Source organism: Seriola lalandi, unplaced genomic scaffold, assembly GCF_002814215.2.
Source record: "Seriola lalandi dorsalis isolate HSWRI2012SDOR001 ecotype SW California unplaced genomic scaffold, Sedor1 jcf7180002054901, whole genome shotgun sequence".
NCBI lineage: Eukaryota > Metazoa > Chordata > Actinopteri > Carangiformes > Carangidae > Seriola > Seriola lalandi.
In genome coordinates, this window is record NW_019525453.1 from 175,955 (window position 1) to 197,925 (window position 21,971).

Sequence of the window (21,971 nt, forward strand, 5' to 3'; positions counted from 1 at the left end):
GAAAAAAGGTGGGTTTCTAAAGAAAATTTCAATGCATTTCTAATGCATTATTTATTCCCAGTTTTTTGGGAATAACTTTGGGAAAAATTGGAATTTTAACACCAAAAGTCATAGCACCTCTTTCGGGATCAAGACGCACGTTTTGATGTATATATTACCGGGGTTTTCTCAAAGCTGCGGGACAAGTTACACGCCGAAATTTGGTGGAAGAATAATAAACCTGAAAGAGAATATTAATAGATGCCTCGGGGCGGAGTACTGAATATAATTTACTTTGGTCCCTACTCATTTGCTTATTTTCATTGAATGTCTCAACTCTTTTTATTTGTATATTTCTTTCATGTTGCCTTGTTTCAACATTTCAATCCCGTTTGTTTTGTGTTTGTTGTTTAAAAAAAAATAAATAAAAGGAGTAGGTAGGCTAAATCGTCCTTGTGTTATTAATAAAGTTGGATTAAAAAAAAAACCCTACTAAAAATCCTAGGACTTGGGAAAAGACAGCGGTGGTGCAGAGAGAATCCGACTGGCTGTGAGCTCGAGTTAAAAGTTGTGTTTTGGAGAGAGAAAATTTTGCGGAAGAATAATAATAAGTCTGAGGAATATTAATAGATGCCTCGGGGCTCCTCTCAGCTATTCTAGCTGTAGAGGAGTGCCTCGGAGCTGAGCACCCGTGGCACTAAATAAGGAATGAGCAAGAGGCCAGAATGAATTCCTGACATAGCAACTTTTGACATTTCTTTTCATATGTTAATTTGAGAAAATTTACTTTTAGTGCATTCCATAATGAAGAGAGAGATTTAGTGAAACAATATTTATTTATATTATTTTGCTATGATGATGATGATATTGTTAACTACAATTTAAATATGCTTGTTCTTCAAGAGAACTCCTAACTGAACAGATTTGAAAGAGAAGAAATCTATATTTATGGATTTGGAGCTCAGTCGATCATACAGGGATTTCCATTAGTTTTAGATCGTATCATGTGCATAAAACAGGTGCTCTGATGTTTCTACATTTATGTGGGTCTGCCACGGTGAAACTACAATGGTGCGTCACTTTTGAATATTGCATATCTCCATTCTATTTGTAAAGGAAGGCCCAGTGTTTCCTACGCTATAGAAGATAAGATGGGAAGGGTTGGAGCTTCTTTCCTTCATTCTCAATTACAGAATTCAACCAGCTCTTATCACAGCTGCCACTTAGATACTTTCATTTCACTCAGTTTGGATCCTTCCTAAGCAGAAAAGACTTTTTGACCGCGAGCTTGCTGAACAGCACATGTGACAAATCCCCGTGCACGGTGCAAGCCATTGGAAATAATGGGTTTCATAGTGCAGTATTGCCGTTGCCGCCATTTGTCTCTCTTACATTTTACAGTAGTAACCAAATATGGTGTATCATCAGAATTGGCTATCATGTGAACTTGATGACGCTCTTATGAGATTGTATTGACCTTTTCAGATGAATAATGCCTGTTTTGCCATTTTTTTTTTTTTGTTTTTTTTTTACAATTCTCTTTTCTGATATAGATAAGGAGAGAAAACAAAATAATTTGTTTTGAATTCACATACCTTTGCCTCGTCAATTTTCTAATCTGAAATGAAAATCAGAAAATGACTGTTTTGTCACTCAGTTTGAAAAAAGGGATGTCAAAGCATTTTTGATATGAAATAAAATTTACAGTAAAAGGCTTGGAACTCTGGAATTCAGAGTTTGATTGGAACCCACTAATATTATCTCTAACCTTTCAAAATTATTTACTACAGCATTGACAGTTCCGTTTTACGTAGGCTTTGTCCAGTCTAAATGAGCACAGAGTGGTCCACACAGAAGAAGTGCAGGACAACAGCAATCTGTCTATATGCAGGATAATATCCCAACTGTTTTATCAAACTAAATCAGTGATTCACATACATGTGATTTCTCAAACTACAACAAACAACATGTCCAACTTGGCTGCAAAATGATTGCAAATCCTCCTTTTACTATCACATCCACTAATTTGTCAAAAGTGGCCTGATCCTGTGGCCAAATGAATAATCAAAGCTATACCGTATTTGGGCGTATAGCAGCATATATGCAGGTCTACATATCTATTATAAAAGTTGATGGCAGCATGTTGTTGCCTTGACAATCCATAGGAGAGTTGTCTTCCACTGTTACACTGATTCAAGTGGAGATTAGGTCTGGAAGTGTGGAATGGTTGTAAAATAGGTTGTTGCTGTTGATTATTTGCAAGAAATAAAATCCTTGTAGATTAGCCTGCATATTAACAGAACATGGATTGTGATTCGTGTTTAAAGATTTAGGAGGTACTGAGAGGATGCTGTTCCTGCGGGTCAGGGGAGAATAAAAAGTCACGGAATGCATAAGAAAATCCACAGTGCCTGGAGCACATGGAACAAGGCCTTGGTGCTAGCTGTTACAGCTAAACAAACTAAAGTGTCATCACAAACAAAGCATTATTCATTTACATTTAATAATCTGAGAACTTAAAATAATTAATTAAAATTAATTTTAAAAAATGCATCAAAATCAGCAGGGGAGGCATCGAGAAACAACTATTTATGAGTTGGCGCTTGGGTTGCTACAATGAGGGAAAATAAACTTGAGGCCAAAAGTTCACACATGAAAAACAAGCTGTGTGGCACCTACACACTTCACCCTCTTACATCATTATTTGAAGTTATGTACTAAGAAAACCATACAAAATTATGTTCTTAGGACAATATTTAATGGAAAATAGCTCCATTGACATTTTTATTATTATTGATAACAGCCCCATTTTTCATTCTGCTATTTTCATTGTTACAGAATAGGAAATTAAATGACACAACTTTTTTTCTTTTTTTTTTTGACTCATTCAGTCATCTGACTGTAACAGTATCCTATGTAAATGTAACTGCTTCATCCTAATTATTATGTTGAACAAATCAACTAAACTTTGTAAAGCTATTTGTGTTTGTAGTAGTGATGGAACGTCCTTAATGACTGTGTGTCTCAGTCAGCACTGATAAACCTCCACATACTTGGAGTCTTCACAGGCACTTGAGCACTGTGTGAAACACAAGTAGCCAGTTGACTATTAGCAAATATTGCATTGTGGTTGCTGGGATCGACCCTTTGCTTCATTGTAATCTTGCTCTTTCGGTTAAGTTGCTGTATTTTGCTGACACCCAGAAATCTGCTCCTTGTAACATTACATATCCATCTGATAATAGAGGAATGCCTCATTTGCCTAGTTTTTTTTTTTTTTTTTTAATCTATGATTGAACACAGATCAAAGATGTTTTCGGTTGTTTTTCATTTCAGCATTACACCCTGCTGTTTATCCTATTTTTCAGTGCCCTGCAAACAATGCATTCATGAATTAACAATTATTCAAACTTGTGTTTCTTTCAGGGCTACAATGGACCTGCATCAATGCTGATTGGACAGATACTTAACTAGGATGTCGAAACAACCTAATGTGGGCCAGATGTGTTGGAGTGTGTCGCAGCCAAACTGACTAGGTTTTACAAGGTACAGTATGTGGCATCTTGACACAGTAAATTTTCTGATCTGAAAAGAAAACATTCATTCAGTCTCAATGTCAGTCCACCATCTTGAAGCTACAGACTCTGCAGCATGTAGAAAGGGGTCTACAATACAAGCTGAATCTAATTTTCACATGCAACTGATCCTGTTTTTGGCCAGAAGTTATCACTACTATCTTGTTTGTATTCCTTTGCTGGATTTGCATGAGGATGCATATGCCCATAGACCAGCATGTGATGCACTACACAACACATTCCTACCAATATAACTTGTTTGCACAAAACTTTACACATAACTCTTAAACTATGTTGAGGAAAGAATAGAGTACTGGAAAATACAGAGTTTTGAGACAAACCTTATGCAAGTCTTAACAAAAATCCACTTGTACTGCTCAAACACTTTCAGGAGGAACGCGATTGCCTGCTTTTCAAAGTAGGAGCACACAGTCTATGAGCTGTTTTTTTTCCGCGAATAATCAGTTGGTGTTGATAGTTGTTTTTGTTTAGAAACGACTTATTGCAATTTTATTGTACATTATTAAAATATATGCTAAACTAACGTGCATGTTTTGGAAAGTTTTGTAATTATTTAAAGAATTCAAAATCGAAAACTGAAATCTCTCATTTACAAAAGTATTCAGACTGCCAATAAATTGTGGTCAAGTGCATCCTCTTAACATTAATTGTTCTTGAGATGCATCTAGAACTTGATTGAAGTCCACCCATGGCAAATTGAATGGATTTGATATAGCATATGTAGCGTGGTGCAGAGTGAAGCTGCCCTCCACTACACATTTAATTTGAAGTCTTTTATTTTGTTCTGTAAAGAGCAAACATATACTTTATCATCAGCGTTCGCCACACACACACACACAGTGATTTCACACTCAAGTGTGTGCTCTCGTTCTCTGAAAGTGTTTGATATTTGAACACAGAAAAATGATGAACATCTACACTAACATCCAAACAATAAATCACGTCCGTTGTATTGCTAATCCGGACCATTTTCATCATGTACATTCAATATCAACTTGTTTCTCGAATACACAGTCAGCCAAACATGTATACCAAACATTGTCAAATTAATCAAATCAACCATGTATCTATTTTAAGTTATTTATGTATTTATTTATGAACTAGACACGAGCAGTCCGGGCTCTTTAGACCGGCTCCTAGTTCTACTCTCCATCCTCCCACTCGCTTGCGGTAACTAAGCAACCAGTCCCAACAGCCGTTTTCGGTACGTTGCTTTCGCTGACCAATTAACGTTCATAAACAATACCACATATAACGCAACCGGGACCATAAACTACGACACAACATATTCACCCCTCACTTATACAATTCTAACTCTCCCTTCTTACCTGTAAAGAGCAAACATATACTTTATCATCAGCGTTCGCCACACACACACAGTGATTTCACACTCAAGTGTGTGCTCTCGTTCTCTGAACGTGTTCACGCGAGACTTCCCTTGTCCCTGAACACACACAGTGTAGCGAACGCGCTCGTCCTGCTGGTCGGAGTTAGACACATACTGCTACATGATATTACATTTTTCAAACAATAAACAAACCTTTTCTTATCATAAAACACAGACAATTTTAACCACACTCTGAACATGAGCTGTACTAAATGGAAATTATGTTAAACATGTAAATAATAATAATAATAATAATAATGTAGGTATATTAACCCACTGATGGCTCTGTATGCCACACATACAAAGGCACACACCTGTATAAGGTACCACAATTCATACTACATGACAGGGCAAAAATCAAGCCTTGAAGGTCAATGAACTCTGTAAACCTCCACGATAAAATATAAGGCATAGGTCACTGCAAGGGTATGACACCATTTCAAAGCTCTTAGTGTTCTCAGGAGCAGATTGGCCTAAATGATTGTGCAATGGGAGAGGTTTGGACTCAAATTTTTCTGTCTGGCGAACACTGCTCATTACGTTGGCTAATATCTCTATGGTGAAGCATGGTGGTGGAAGCATCATGTTATGGGGTGCCTCTCAATGGCAGAAACAGGGAGACTAGTCTGAGGAATGCATGAATGCAGCCAAACACAGAGAGGTCCTTGAAAAACCTGACCACATAGATCATATGACAATCTTTTGGGGTGTAATAGCAGTCCATGATCTGAATCAGAATATGCTGTTTCTTTGATTTTATATTGAAGTCTGGACTGGAAGTTATGATTCATATCTTGCTGCTACTTTCACATTCTTTCTCTCAGATGTTTGCTCGCCGCTATTCTATGCCCACAATGCTGTCTTCTGTTTATGAATTGTGTCACAACAAATCACACTTTTTGCTTAGTTCATATGGAGTATTCGTTGGGACAGTGCTGTTATTTATTTATGCTATGTTAGTACTTTCATTTGAAAGTTCAGTCGCTGCCCTGGCTCGTCCTGCTTCTTGTTTCTCACAGATGGGACTGTAACACCACCATCTTGAAGTGCAGCTGGTGATGGAATGCCGTCACCAGCTGTAGTTAGTGGGCTAGCTGTTTAACAGTTAATAATGGGCTTCTTGGCAGAGACTGAACTTTTAAAGTTAAATATCTAAATACAGCACCTTGTAATGATGCAGTCTAGGGCTGGGCACAAGTGCAGTTCACAGAATCCGGTTGGAATGTATATAAATTTGAAGATCCAATCGCCTGGTGTGTCATGTAGACTGCTAATAAAAACAAATCAAATGGTCTAAGTTGTCATATTGACATTTAAGGTGTACTGATTGATTTCCAAACCTCAATCATGCATTGAGTAAATGCATGAGCGCTTCGGTACGTAAACAAACAGCACTACACCTGCACGTGAGAGACAAAAACATGATAGATGCCCAAGGAAGTCAGCGGCAAGTCAACAGGCAGGTATGTGGCCACATTTCTAGCTGCAGATTTAAAAACTATGTAGACATTAGTTCTGAGAATCTCATTCATATACAAGAGAAATTGATACTGTAACTGAAATCACTACAACTGAGTTGATATCGAATGTGAATCATTGAATAATTGAATCGATTCAGGAAATCAGTGGCAATACCCAGCCCTAATGCAATCTGTAGGATGCATCTAAAAAGTAGATCATCAAAATAAGATGGTCCATGATATAAAATTATCAGAGCTCTCACTGCTACTTCAAATTGTGCATAAAAGTGATTTTTACAGTTTGTGACGGATATGAAAGATTTTTTTTTTCATGAATTATTTGACCATTGGGCCATTTATTTGTTACTTCGATTATCTGTTTATTACTATATATTCTTGTTTGTAACCTGGGTTAGACCGATCTAGCTTTCTACACTGGTCACGTTAATGGCCTGTGATTTATATGTACAACTCTCTCTGGAGGTTTGTCATGTGGATTCAGCTGCAGTATTTCTAAGCCTTCACACAACACACCCCTATAGACACTGTGGTGTAGTGGTTTTGGCAAAGTAAACTATAGATGATGTCACAGCCTTAATAAATTCCTGCCACATTAATTGTGTAGTAGGCAAGACTGTTGTTGATGAGAATAAACCATTATGTGTACTGTTGCTTGGTTGGCATTACACAGTGGGTAGAATACATGATTTGCATGAGCAAGTTTACTGAAAGACTACATACATTAGTATGAAACACTGTCATCTGCTTTTCCGCTGAGCCTTCAGACTGTCAAGCCAACGTTAAGGGGCAGATTATGAACAATTGCGAACAGTGCCTGTTGCCTGCTACATAGTAAGGCCCATGTGATTAACTAGGTTAATTTAATGTTGATATATAACCAATGCCATTATTATTAAACTGACTTCACTGAAATATTTTGTAGTCTCCTTAAAAGAAAACATGTCAATCCCTGATCATTGAAGCTCATTTCTCAAAATCTTCACTTTATTTAAACTCGGATCATCTAGTGTATTTTGTCTATGTAAAAAATTGGAATTGAAAGATGTGACATTCATGATAGTTTATTGTATTGACACATAATGCATGAAAACTTATAATGCAGCAGAACATTGCCAGAACAAATATTATTTTCTTGTTCACTTTATTCTGAACCCGATGGTATATAGTTAAGGAGCCTCGTGAAACCTCCTATTCTCTTATTCTATAAAATGTATCTTCATAAAATGTAAGACCTAAGGCTGATATATAGTGTTTGTGTGTGTGTTATTTATATTTTTTTCCTGTCAACTACGTACAGGAAAGGAAGACATAGAAGATCAGGAAGATCACTGAGGATGGAAGACAGGGACACCAGCAGTCTGAAGGACAATAAAAGAATAGATGCCAACACACTATGGCAGTGGCACATTACACATGTAAAGAAGTACTCAAGGCATCCAGAACCATTCCATTACAGCAGAAAAATGGGGTTAGATTTTAATGTTGGATCCAACACACACAAGAAATTGGATTTACATTCATTGACAAATGGTGTCATACTGGAGGTCTGTGACTTTGCGAAAACGGTTCGCAAAAGTAAATGGCATTTTATCACAAACATTCTGGAGATCAATTTCGATCTTGGATTGAAAAACAAGCAACAGCGGATTGAGTTTACTTCTCAACTTCTGCACAAAGTCAGAGACTTGATCCAAAAACCTCCTGAAGATAAACATGAAGCTTTTACTCTCTTTGACACGTCATCTGAGCCAGAATGTAGCAGCAACAGCAAAAGTGGGCCTAACATGGGATCTACAGAATATAAGACTGACTGTTTCCTGGTGGACATGGATGGTATGGATGAAAGTGAACATGAAGATAAATTGAAGTGTTCACGAGCACCATCTAAAGACTATATGAAGATGGAAGAGATGGATGGACCACATACTGATGACAGTGATGATGATGATGAGTTGGAGTGTTCAGAGCCTCAGTCAACAGATGAACTGAAAGAGGATGTTATTCCTCTCTCATTCCCTTGTTGTGCAGAAATTGGTCTGAGCCTTGATGTTTGGTCAAAACAAAGTCTAGATCCAGGTTTACTGACAAAGGGCATGATGTTAGAACTAGTACAGTTCACTAGAGCACGGACTGCATCCTACAGATCTATTGTTCTTAGTGTGTTGGAGCATAATTTTGAACTTGATCTTAAATGTCAACAGGAAAAAAATCAAGTGTGGTTCAAGGTATTAGACCTGCTGAAAAGGAGAGAGCGACTTATCACTGATTTTAAAAGTGAGCCATTTTCCTTTCAGACAAATCCCCTTGAAAAAGGATCACCTTTGCCCAGTGTGGGAACGTCACTATATCACTTTGAAGTCAGCAAAAGAAGGCACTCTGATTTAAGACGTAAACAGGAAAAAAGAGCTCTTTCAACAACTAGAGAACATGTCTCCAAGCGGCGCAGAACAGAACAGGCTGAACAGGAAGAGACAAACGCACTGTCTCATCACACTGATTTGTGGACCAGTCAAACATCGGAGGATGACCACAGCTATATGTGTCCTTTAGACTCAGACGAAGTCACAGATTCAGACGATGAAAATGGAGACTACTTACAAAACCAAACAACCTCTGACATCCATAATGAATCAGAATCAAGCTGTGTGGGTAAATGTGAACCTTTCATCACTTCCACTGATGGTTCATCCAGTTTAGCAATTGCAAGCTCAAATGTGAACCCAAGTCAGCCTGATGAAAGAGGACAGTATGGACATGAAGAGAAGACGCATATTTCAAGAAATGTGCCATACAAATGTGACATGGAGGAAGAGGAAATGGAAATGGAGAGCAACATGTGGAAGTTGCGTGCAAACCGTGTAAAACAAATCCTTTTCTCACTAGACAAAGACTATGGTGCATTCATTAGATCAAAAAGAATTGGCCTAGAATTTAATGTTGGATTTCGCCCAAAGCAAAACTTCAGCATTGACTCTTTGTATAATTCTGTTCTGCTTGAAGTTGCTAAATTTGCCTTAGCAATGAATTCATCCCAGCAGGATTTCATCATGGAGATTCTTGAGTACAACTTTGACTTCGGCCTGAAGAGTGAAAACCATAGGAAAACCTTTGCATGTGAAGCCATGAATAGAGTAAGACAGCTTAAAAATAGTGAAGATGCAGTCAAACTTTCGAAAAAGGTTTTTGAACTTCCTGGTCTCGTGTCATCGGTTGACGTGGACAGTCAGAGCATGGGTAGTGTCAACCCTGAAGTCAGCAGCATATCGAGAACAACAGAGTGTGATGTTGCTCCTTTGTGTCCTCCTGATTTACAAGCTGAAAATAAAGAACACAGGGTGGCCCTTTATCCTTTCTGCAAGGACATTGGTCTGAAGCTAAACGTAATCGGCAGTCAGCCACATAAAAAACTTGAGATCAACAAATTGACCAATGGGGCAATGACTGAAGTGACAAACTTTGCAGAAAAGTTGTGCGGGAAATTTGATAAAATTTGTCTTGATATCCTCAAACACAACTTTGACCTTGATTGGCAAAATGGAAATTCTGACCTTGCCAAAACTATTCTCACTCGAATTCCTGTTATAATGGAGCACAAAAATCTATCAAATCTATCAGGCTCCAAGAGGTTAAAGAACTCAATAAAAGATTTGTCAGTGATGGTAATGGATTGCCAGAACAACCCAAATTTAGATAAATGTAGTACTGGCTCTTCCCAGGCTCCAATCATAGAACAAAATGTAGGGAGTCCCATTGACACCGAAAAAGATAATAAGCTAAATTTAGGACTGTGGAAATTGCGGGCTAATCAAACTCAGCAGATCCTCTCAGTGCCTCATGTAGAACATTGCCCACTTTACTCTTACTCCAGATGCAAGAAATTGGGCATTGATTTCAATGTGGGATCTGGAGTAAAACAAAATCTTGATCCAAAATTACTGACCAATGGCATCATGGTTGAAGTAAGCACTCTTGCTACAGCACTGCAATCAGCCCAAAAGGATTTCATCACAGAGATTCTGGAGTACAATTTTCATCTGACTTTCAACAATGAGATCTGTCGCAGTGTCTTCGCACAGCAAGTTCTGGACAAAATGGCTAGATTGACTTTTAAATGTAATAAATCCAGATTCCTGAAAATGCCTTTTGAGCTCCCTGATTCAAGATTCATCAATGAATCTACTTATCTGAAAAATAAATTTTGCCCCAAATGTTATGAAGACAGAAATTATAAACTTTGTCAGGATCAAGCTAATCCTGTGAATGTACCTCATCCTCGTCCACATGCCATGACTGACGCAGTCTTTGCAGAAGCAGACTGCACTGCCCAAACATCTACAAAGGATCTGTCCTCTCCTTTCCAAGCAGCAGAGGAAACAATAATGGACAGTTACCCTTACTGCAAGAAAATAGGTTTAAGCCTATGTGTGGACAAAGACAAACCAAGGGATAAACTTAATATCCGTGAGTTGACACGTGGTATTATGAGGGAAGTCGGTATTTTTGCCAAAAGATTGTGTGGAACAAAAAATAAGCTAATTAATGATGTTGTTGAACACAACTTTAACATTGGTATGCAAAGCCGAGATGTAAATCCTGCACTCCTGTTCCAAAGAATGGTGGCACTACATAACAAAGGGCCCAAATGGTTCAGTGACATTTTTGTTATTCAACCATATCCTAACAGAGATCCTAGAGATATGAGTAAACAGAAAGCGGCATCTGCCATGCAGAAAAATGAAAGGAAGGAAACAACCAAAAAAAGACAATTGGCACTGCAAACAAAGAAGGAAGAAGCCACACTGATGATGAGTGAATATAGGGGAGCTGTAAAAATAAAGAAAGATAAGCAGAGTTGTGGAGACCACTATCCCATTTGCAAAGGGATAGGTGTGGACCTAGACTTACAAAACCAAAGAAGTTGTGATACCCATAGTCAATCAGAATCAAGCTGTCTGGGTACACATGAACCTTTCCTCACTTCCACTGATGGTTCATCCAGTTTACCAATTTTAAACTCAAATGTGAACCCAACATTTGAAAGTCAGCTTGATGAAAGAGGACTGTGTGGAGATGAAGATAAGACAGAGATTCCAAGAAATGTGCCAAACAAATGTGACATGGAAGAAGAGGAAATGGAAACGGCTAGCAACATGTGGAAGTTGCGTGCAAATCGTGTAAAACAAATCCTTTCCTTACAAGAAAAAGAGTACTGTGCATTCGCCTGGTCAAAGAAAGCTGGCCTTGAATTTAATGTTGGATTTGGCCAAAGGCAAAACTTCAGTGTTGACACTTTGTCTAATTCTATTCTGCTTGAAATTGCTAAATTTGCCTTAGCGATGAATTCATCCCAGCAGGATTTCATCATGGAGATTCTTGAGTACAACTTTGACTTTGGCCTTTGGAGCGAACACCATAAGAAAACCTTTGCATGTGAAGTTATGAATAGAGTAAGACAGCTAAAAAATAGTGAAGATGCAGTCAAACTTTCAAAAGAGGTTTTTGAACTTCCCGGCGTTGTATCATCGGTTAACATGGCCAGTCAGAGCATGGGCAGCGTCAACCCTGAAGTCAGCAGCATATCGAGAACAACAGAGTGTGATGTTGGACCCATGTGTCCTCCTGATTTACAAGCTGAAAACAAAGAACACAGGGTGGACATCTATCCCTTCTGCAAAGACATTGATCTGAAGCTAAATGTAATCGGCAGTCAGCCAAATAAAAAACTTGAGATCAACAAATTGACCAATGGGGCAATGACTGAAGTGACAAACTTTGCAGAAAGGTTGTGTGCAACATTTGATCAGATTTGTCTTGACATCCTCAGACACAACTTTGATCTTGATTGGCAAAATGGAGATTCTGACCTTGCAAAAACTATTCTCACTCGAATTCCTGTTATATTGGAGCAAAAAAATCTATCAAATGTAGCAACCTTCAAGAAAATAAAGCCAACAAAGCACAAAGAATTCTTATTGATGGTGATGGATTCCCAGAACAGCCCAAATTTAGATAAATGTAGTACTGGCTCTTCCCAGGCTCCAATCATAGACCAAAATGTAGGGAGTTCCGTTGACAATGAACAAGAAAATGAGCTTGATTTATTGTTGTGGAAATTGCGGGCTGATCAAATTCAACAGATCCTCTCAGTGCCTCATGTAGAACATTGCCCATTTTACGCCTATTCCAGATGCAAGAAATTGGGCATTGATTTCAATGTGGGATCTGGAGTGAAACAAAACCTTGATCCAAAATTACTGACCAATGGCATCATGGTTGAAATGAACACTTTTTCTACAGCACTGCAATCAGCCCAGAAGGATTTCATCACAGAGATACTGGAGTACAATTTTCATCTGAATTTGAAAAATGAGGTCTGTCGCAATGTCTTTGCACAGCAAGTTTACGAAAAAGTTAATAATTATCAATTCAAATTCAGCAAACCCAGATACCTGAAAATGCCTTTTGAACTCCCTGACTCAAAATGTATAGAAGAATCTACTTATCCGAAAACTAAATATTGCCCCAAATGTTATCAAGACAGAAATGATAAACTTTGTCAGGATGAATCTAATCCTGACCATGTGCTTCATCCTCGTCTAGATGCCATGACTGACATGGTGTCTGCTGAAGTCAACTGCACAGCACAGAAGCCTAAAAAGGATCTGTCCTCTGCTTTCCAAGCAGCAGAGGAAACAATAATGGACAGTTACCGGCTCTGCAAGAAAATAGGTTTAAGCCTATGTGTGGACAAAGAAAAACCAAAAGATAAACTTGACCCCCATGTATTGACACGTGGTATTATGAAGGAAGTGGCCAGTTTTTCCAAAAGACTGTGTGGAACAAAAAATAAGCTCATTAATGATGTTCTTGAACACAACTTCAACTTTGGCATGCAGAGACGAGATGTAAATCTTGCATTGCTGTTCCAGAGAATGCTTGCATTGTACGGTGAAGGGCCCACTTGGTTCAGTGAAGTTTTTGTTATTCAGCCATGTACTCCGAGAGAGTTTAGAGATGTGAGAAAAGTGGAAGACGTATCCGCTATGCAGGAAAATGAAAGGAAGGAAACAACCAAAAAAAGAAAGCGGGCACTGCAAACAAAGAAGGAAGAAGCCACACTATCGAGTGATAACATGGGTGCTCTAAAACCAAGGAGAGGTAGGCAAAGTAGTGGAGACTGTTATCCCATTTGCACAGAGATGGATCTGGACCTAGATGTGGCATCAAAACCAGGGGACAAAGAAAAACTGGACTTAAAGCTGTTGACTAGAGCTGTAGTGATGGAGATCTATAAATTTCTAAGTAAGAAGGCACGACACTATTTCCCAGGCACTCTGTTTGACATCCTTGACTATAACTTTGATCTAAGCTCACAACATTACAGGCGGTGGGAATTTTCCATAGCAACTGCATCCAAAGTCAAAACCATGGTCAAACAGTACCGGTATTATTTGCACAGAGCAAATGAGGTCTTCAAATTACCATTTGTGTTTGAACGCAAAGAATCAAAAAGATTGGTACAAGAGAGACAAAATACAAGGCCAAAATCATCTGTGGAAACAACAACGAATGAAGGATGTAGAGCTGTTCAGCCATTGAGAAACCTTTCAGATGTCAATCATGCCCATCTTCTTAATGTCAAAACTAATAAGGAACTTTGGTTTGAAGAGGAGGACACAAAGTCTCAAACCGATCCTGGGACAATAATGCAGATGACAGGGAGTCCTGTGAGTGGAGATTGTGACAGTTGTTTCCAGGGAAACATACAGATTAAAGAGGAGGAAGATGATTCACATTATGGCACTATGAAACCAGAACCAGTCACTGAGGAAATAGATAAACCTGCAGGATCCTTTGGATATACTTTAACTATATGTCCAAACTCTGAAGGCCATATAAAAACAGAATCAGAAACGGAGGATGCCCAGTATTACAACCTGGCTGAACCACAAGTATCTGAAGGATATGCCAGGCACTATGTAGGTACAAAGACTGAGAGCAGTGTGAAAACAGAATCAGACAGTGAGGATGTCAAGTATGAAATCCCAGTCGAAGCAGCAGGATCATCATACTCCATGGTAACCATATGTCAGGACACTGAGAGTAAATTGATCAAACAGGAGCAAGAAAATCGTCCAGTCTTCATTATGGAGATGTTTCAAACACAAAGTGAAGTGGACATCAAACAGGAACAAGATTCTTAATAATCTAAGTGATGGTCCACAATAAAGACAGTTGTTAAACAGATAGTGTTCAGCTGTTCGTCCAATATTGGGAATTTGACGAGAATTAGTTTTAAGGATGATGAGACACTGAACTCTTCTCTGTAGATATTACATGATTGTAATTCAGCAATTGGAGGTTTTCTGGTTTGTTTTCAGGTGTTTGTTTGTGTTTTTAATGTTGTTTTTCCACTGTTTATTAGTGCCTTTTCTGACCTTCATGCTATTTTTATATAATGTGTTCATTCTTTTTCCAAAAAGAAAAAGCTGCTTACTTACAATGAAAAATGAAAGACGTTGTAAACTACAAAGAACTGTGGCCTCTTTTTTCTTTTTTTTAATTCGTGACATAAATGCATAAAGATTGAGTGTGTGATTGCTTTAAAAAATTTAATCCACTTTATAATGCAGATATACTTTAAAATGACCTAGATCTTGATGGAAAGTTGTATTGTTTTAAACTGTTTTAGTACATTTTTAATAAAGTTTCAAAAGCATTTCTTTTACCAATGTGTGCTCTGCTCCAATATTTTCAAGGGTTAACATCTTGCTCGCCCTGTTTTTCCACAATGAAAATACATTGTTGAATTTTATAGAAATACGATTTAAATTCAGTTGAAATTGTGATATTGATCTTGATAGTTTTTAGGATTTAAAAGAAACTACTGTCGTCTGTCCCACCAAGATCTACTGTGATAACATGGAACAATTCATTCAGCAAGGAGGAGGTTGGCAGCATCAGTGCAATTTATATTTTACTTTTCAGTCATCAGAAGACATGTTTTAAAAATGAGAACATCCTGTCACACATCTCATACACACACGTAAATGTAAGGACATGATGACAAACTTTTCTTCCTATGATAAATTCAGAATCATCACAGTAGTTGTCTGTTTTCTTCATAGCAGAGTTGACAGGTAAATACTGACATCCTTAAAAGAAATATCTCCTGGTGTGTGTTAGGGCAGGTTGAAAGAGGTGAATTTTTTATTACTATTGATATTATAAATGAAAATGAAAATCACATTGAATTATCAAATTCATCTTCTTTACAACCTTAAAATTTCATATAACATCTCAAAATGTCTCAAGACGATATGATTCAACTTAAAGAGAACGAATGCTAATCGTGATGAATATAGTTAAAATCTTGTCATTTCACTTTAAGTCCCTGAATGGGAATGGCTATCTCCTTAGTTGCTATGGAAAAAGAAAAGGTTGGTGGATGATAGAAATCCACTGGTTCTTAATTTTAAGTAAGCATAGTTTTTGAAAATGGTTGGTTGCAAGTACATGTTTCAATCTGTGCTGGTGTGGTGCCATGTTTTCCTGACCAGTGGCAGAAGTTGCCACACCCAACTGAAGGAGGATGAAGGTTGCATCACTCAGTACAATGAGAAATATGTGAACAAAGAGATACACATAAACTTCATCAATTTGAGGCAACAAGCTAAGTTTGCTGTTTGAAATATGACATGATCTCTGATTCAACAGATGGCTTTTATAGGGATTTGATAAACAGCATCCTTGGGTTTGGAGGGTGTGTCAGGTGTATAACCTGATACATTCACAGTAAAAATCTAGTGGGAAGAAAAGTTTTGTTTGATTTTGATAGAACTGAAGACTCAAGCACACACACACTTTTGTCCCTGTCACAATGTGACTACCCACGTCCGGCTGGAAACACAAGCTTAACATTCCGCTTGTGTTTCCAGTCGGACAGGGACCTCCCGTATTTCGTTTTTTACGGTACAAATATATTTATATACATAATTTGCGAGTAATCGAATACTCGTTCATAAGGTAATGAGATTACTCGAATATTGAAATTACTGAAAATGCCCATCCCTAATATGAACATAGGTGCTAAAGTTTGGACAGATGTGCTTCGTAATGCCAAGCTAATAGTGAGAAAAACATATCATGTAGGAAATGTTATAATTCTGCGGTGAGTCAACAATACAGTTTTAAATAGTGTTTGGTGGGTATTGAAATGTAATACTTGATGGATCGCTTCTTAAACACTTTTATTTTGAAGTCCTCTTTGTCATCACTTCCTGTGAGAGCTTTGAGTCTTTTTCGTAGTTGAGAGATATGCCCTTAAATCTACGTTCAGAAAAGACACCGTTAGTGAAATCGTGTATTGTTCGCAAGTGAAAAGAGGGGAGTGAGATTGTTCAACCCGCATTAGGTGAGTAAGCCTCCGTCGGTTTAGTCCTTTTCTATCATATTGTATTCATGGCGGATTACGCATTTATCTAAAGACAATAAACTGCAACGAAGATGCATCTTTCCAGTGTTAAGAAAATAGCACTAGCCCCGCTAATAACAAAAAGCGACTGGTTTCAGGGCTGTGGTCGAAAAGTCTTGTTTGCGTAACTCATTGAAATGACCCAGAAGTGTCAAAGCTGCAGCCACGATAAGAGCTGGTCAGATTCTTTAATTGACAAGGAAAGGAGCTCCAATGCTTCCTATCTTATCTCCTTCAGCGTAGGGAACAATGGACCTTACTTTTCGAAAGGATAAGAGCTGCTCCTTAATTCTTTACAGCAGCAACATTTAAAGTGACGCACCATTGTAGTTTCACCGTGGCACACCCGCTCAAACTTAGAAACAACAGGACACCTATTTTGTGCTTGTGACAAAATTCATAACTTCTGGAAATCCTTGTATGATCGATTGATCCTCAAATCCATAAAGATTTCTTCTCTGTCAAATCCCGTTAGGAGTCATGAAGAGCAAGCATACCATCTTAATCATAATAATAACAACAATCTAAATGCTGTTTAGCAAAACAAAAGCAAACGGTACTGATATGCTGTAATAAGATGGCGTTAAAGAAATGTAGTACAGAAAGTTGAGCCCTTTAAATAATAATTGAGTAAAAATAAGAAACTGAGCAAGAGGCCAGAATAAATTATATTTAGACATACAGTTGACTGACATATGCACTTTTGACATTTCTTTTCTTTTCATTTGTTAAATAGCCTAGAAATAATTCATTTTCAGTGATTTCACTAATTGAGAGGATTTAATGAAAGAATGTTTATTAATGTCTTCTATGTCAGTCTCCGTCACCTTCTGTTTTCTCACAAAAAAATAAAATAAAAATAGAATGAATATCACATTTTCTGACACAGGTCATCACAAACTGTGGACCTACTGTGCCGGGAAACTGAATAAAACTATCCAGCATCTACATATTGTTTGGTACTGCACCTGTCTTTCATGTGCCTTAAATACTAAATAGTTTTAATAGTAACAATCACTTATACAAATTAATGTTTACTAATGACTGTGTTTTCTTTTTATTTTTTATTGACTCATTCAGTCATCTGACTGTAACAGTATCCTATGCAAATGTAACTGTGGTCTGTGCTTCATCCTAATTATTATGTTGAACAAATCAACTAAGCTTTGTAAAGCTATTTGTATTTGTGGTAGTGATAGAACGTCCTTAATGACTGTGTGTCTCAGTCAGCACTGGTAAACCTCCACATACTTGGAGTCTTCACAGGCACTTGAGCACTGTGGCAATTACAGGAAATGTGTCACACAAGTAGCCAGTTGACTATTCGCTAATACTGCAGTGTGGTTGCTGGGATCGACCCGTTAGATGTTGCATGACAAACCACTGCAGACATCATGATTGTGCGGGCAGTCTGGTTTACTTATCTTCATAGTATTCTTGCACTTACTTTAATGACCCCCAGAAATCTGCTCCTTGTAACCTTACATATCCAACCGATAGCAGAGGAATGCCTCCTTTGCCTAGTTTTTTTTATCTATGATTAATGAAACTCAGACCAAAGATGTTTTTGGTTGTTTTTCATTTCAACATTACACCCTGCTGTTTATCCTATTTTTCAGTGCCCTGCAAGCAATGCATTGACAAACATTCAAACTTGTGTTTCTTTCAGGGCTACAATGGACCTGCATCAATGCTGATTGGACGGATACTCAACTAGGATGTCGAAACAACCTAATGTGGGCCAGATGTGTTGGAGTGTGTCGCAGCCAAGCTAACTATGTTTTACAAGGTACAGTATGTGGCATCTTGACACAGTAAATTTGCTGATCTGAAAAGAAAACATTCATTCAGTCTCAACGTCAGTCCACCATCTTGAAGCTACAGACTTTGCAGCATGTAGGGGTCTACAATACAAGCTGAATCTAATTTTCACATGCAACTGATGCTGTTTTTGGCCAGAAGTTATCACTACTCTCTTGTTTGTATTCCTATGCAGGATTTGCATGAGGATGCATATGCCCATAGACCAGCATGTGATGCACTACACAACACATTCCTACCAATATAAGTTGTTTGCACAAAACTCTTCACATAACTCTTATACTATGGTGAGGAAAGAATAGAGTACTGGAAAATTGTACTCAAGTAAAAGAATTGTTACATTATTTACATAACAGTAAAATTACTTTCATTTTAAAAGAAAAGCTTGAGTTTCTAATTTAATTGGTTAAATCTATTTATTTTAGAGGTTTCCCATTTGATTTAACAGTTTTTGTGTTTTCCTGAGAATAGGTAAGTATTTATTTTTCAGGCAATTGACATTTTAAATTGGGGGGAACATAAGATACACTATTATGGAGGTAGATTTTTCTCAGTATGATTTGTGAAATGTGTAATCTGTAAATGTAAAACACCTTACACAAATACAAAAAATTAATTTGTAAACTCACAAAAATATCTTAAAACATTTCTCTGAATACATTTAATTAATTCACAATTAAATCAAAATGTATTTTACACACAGTTTTGAGATAGACTTTACACCAGTCTGAACAAAAATCCACTTGTACAGCTCAGACACAAGAATGTGTTGCCTGCTCACAACAGCATTTCTGCTTTTCAAAGTAAGAGCACACAGTCTGCTATGAGATTTTGTTCCCCCAAATAATGTGCAACTTGCACTACATTAACGGTTGTAAGATATACAAGTGATAGACAAGTGCAGGACATGGTTAAGATCTTTGATAGTATGGCTGTTGGTGTTGATATTGTTTTATTTAGAAACGATTTTTGGCAATTGTATTGTTCATTGTTAATATGTGGGCTAAGCTAACATTGTCAAGTAAACGAGAAAATGTTGCCATGGCAATGGTGCCATGTTGCAGACTATGGGAACAAAAGCAGGATGCTGGATTTTATACACTTGAATGATGATGAAGATACATTGTATAGACCACATGTCATATCCTTCCAACTTATAAAGAGATAACTTGTGTCGTTTATTTTCTTTACCAATGAGTTTATTGTAATTATTCAGTCCATTTGTTGTTTACAGCATAATTGGTATCTTCTACATGTATAATCAGTGGGTAGTTATCTTCATTATATCACACAGGCACTGGGTCAGCCAACTGACAGGACATGACAGGGCAAAAATCAAGCCTTGAATTTCAAAGAATTCTGTAGACCTCCATGATGAAATACTGTGACAAGGCATAGGTCACTGCAAGGGTATGACACCATTTCAAAGCTCTAAGTGTTCCCAGGAGCAGAACGGCCTCAATTATTGTTCAATAGAAGAGAGAGGTCCTTGAAAAACCTGCTCCTCATATGAGGAGACCACATTGATCATATGACAATCGTTTCGGGTATAATCTTTTGGGGTGTAATAGCAGTCCACGATCTGAATCAGGATCTGCTTTTTCTCTGATTTTATTGTGAATGTCCGGACTGGAAGTTATGATTCATATCTTTCTGCTACTTTCACACTCTTTCTTTCAGATGTTTGCTCGCCGCTATTCTATGCCCACAATGCTGTCTTCTGTTTATGAATTGTGTCACAGCAAATCACACTTTTTGCTTAGTTCATATGGAGTATTCATTGGGACAGTGCTGTTATTTATTTTTGCTATGTTAGTACTTTCATTTGAAAGGTCATTCGCTGCCCTGGCTCGTCCTGCATCGTGTTTCCCAAAGATGGGACTGTAACTCCACCATCTTGAAGTGCAGCTGGTGATGGTAGTTAATGTCTGCTCAGGTGGAGAACTGTTACATGTGCCGCTACACCAAGCTCACCAATGCTTCAGAGCAGAACAAGGACTGCCGTCACCAGCTGCAGTTAGTGGGCTAGCTGTTTAACAGTTAACAATGGGCTTCTTAGCAGGGACTGAACTTTAAAAGTTAAATATCTAAATATGGCACCTTTTAATGATGCGATCTGTACGATGCATCTGAAAAGTAGATCACATGACAAAAGAAGATGGTTGAGGTTATGAGATTGTCAGAGCGCTCACAGCTACTTAAAATTCAAAATGAAAGATTTTTGATGTGTTTTGTGAAAGACTTTTTTTTTTCATTAATTATTCATATATATATAATATATTTCTATTTGTTACTATTTATTCTTCTGTTTGTAGCCTGGGTTAGACCGATCTAGCTTTCTACACTCATCACGTTAACAGCCTGTGATTTATATGCGCAACTCTTTCTGGAGGTTTGTCAAGTCAAAGTAAAGGTGATGTCACGGCCTTAATGAATGCACGCCACATGAATTGTGCAGTCGACCGAACCGTTGTTGAAGAGAATAAGCCATTATGTGTACTGTTACTTGGTGGCGTTACACAGTGGCTAGAATACATGCTTTGCATGAGCAAGTTTACTGAAAGACTACATACATTAGTATGAAGCGCTGCTTTTCCCCTGAGCCTTCAGACTGTCAATTGTAATCAAGTGTATTGACACAAAATACATGAAACAGTATAATGCAATTACATAATTAATACACTTGACTATGACTTAAGGCTGATGTATAGTGTGTGGGTTATTTATAATTTTTTCCTGTCAACTACGTACAGGAAAGGAAGACATAGAAGATCAAGAAGATCACTGAGGATGGAAGACGGGGACACCAGCAGTCTGAAGAACAATAAAAAGATGGATGCCAATACAATTTGGCAGTGGCGTATTACACATGAGATGTGTATAAGAGACAGATGTTCTGTTGTGTGTACATTTCATTGACTAAATATGCGCTAGAACACGTTCATCTTTTGTTCAGAATCAGCTACTTATCACAGGTAACCGACACGACTTCTTCTCATTCATCCCCGCAGCGCCACAGAGCTTTACACAGTGCAGTCTCCTGACTTCACTGGGGAGGCATAGAGTGGGTTGTCCCACTGCAGCGAAACTAGACGGTCATTGGATAAATGCTGGGCTTTGTCCCGCCCATCGGACGCTCAGCGTCTCTGGGGGTCTATGCGACAGTGGGCTGGCCCGGACGCTCGGCTTCTGCATGATGATTGGATGATCTGTCTGAGGCTGAGTCCCTTTTT

The 21,971-nt window shown here is 38.0% G+C and overlaps 1 protein-coding gene across 7 annotated transcripts in view; it reads left to right on the forward strand.

The window, feature by feature from the left end:
* The window catches only part of LOC111672649 (uncharacterized), a 44,387-nt gene that overhangs the window by 2,594 nt on the left and 19,822 nt on the right, over positions 1–21,971 (forward strand). For 3 of the 7 annotated variants that reach the window (XR_015436079.1, XR_015436082.1, XR_015436084.1), the window contains exons 2-3: positions 3,406–3,525; positions 18,587–18,706. Coding sequence is in view for 1 of the 7 variants with exons in the window: in XM_023430141.2 (XP_023285909.1) it covers positions 7,778–14,647 (6,870 nt within the window). In the remaining 6 variants the exon portion in view is untranslated. Of the gene's footprint in view, positions 1–3,405; positions 3,526–7,740; positions 15,172–16,725; positions 16,858–18,586; positions 18,707–21,491; positions 21,530–21,971 lie in introns of those variants that run through there. The other 4 variants (XR_015436081.1, XR_015436088.1, XM_023430141.2 and 1 more) reach the window with 4 other exon arrangements.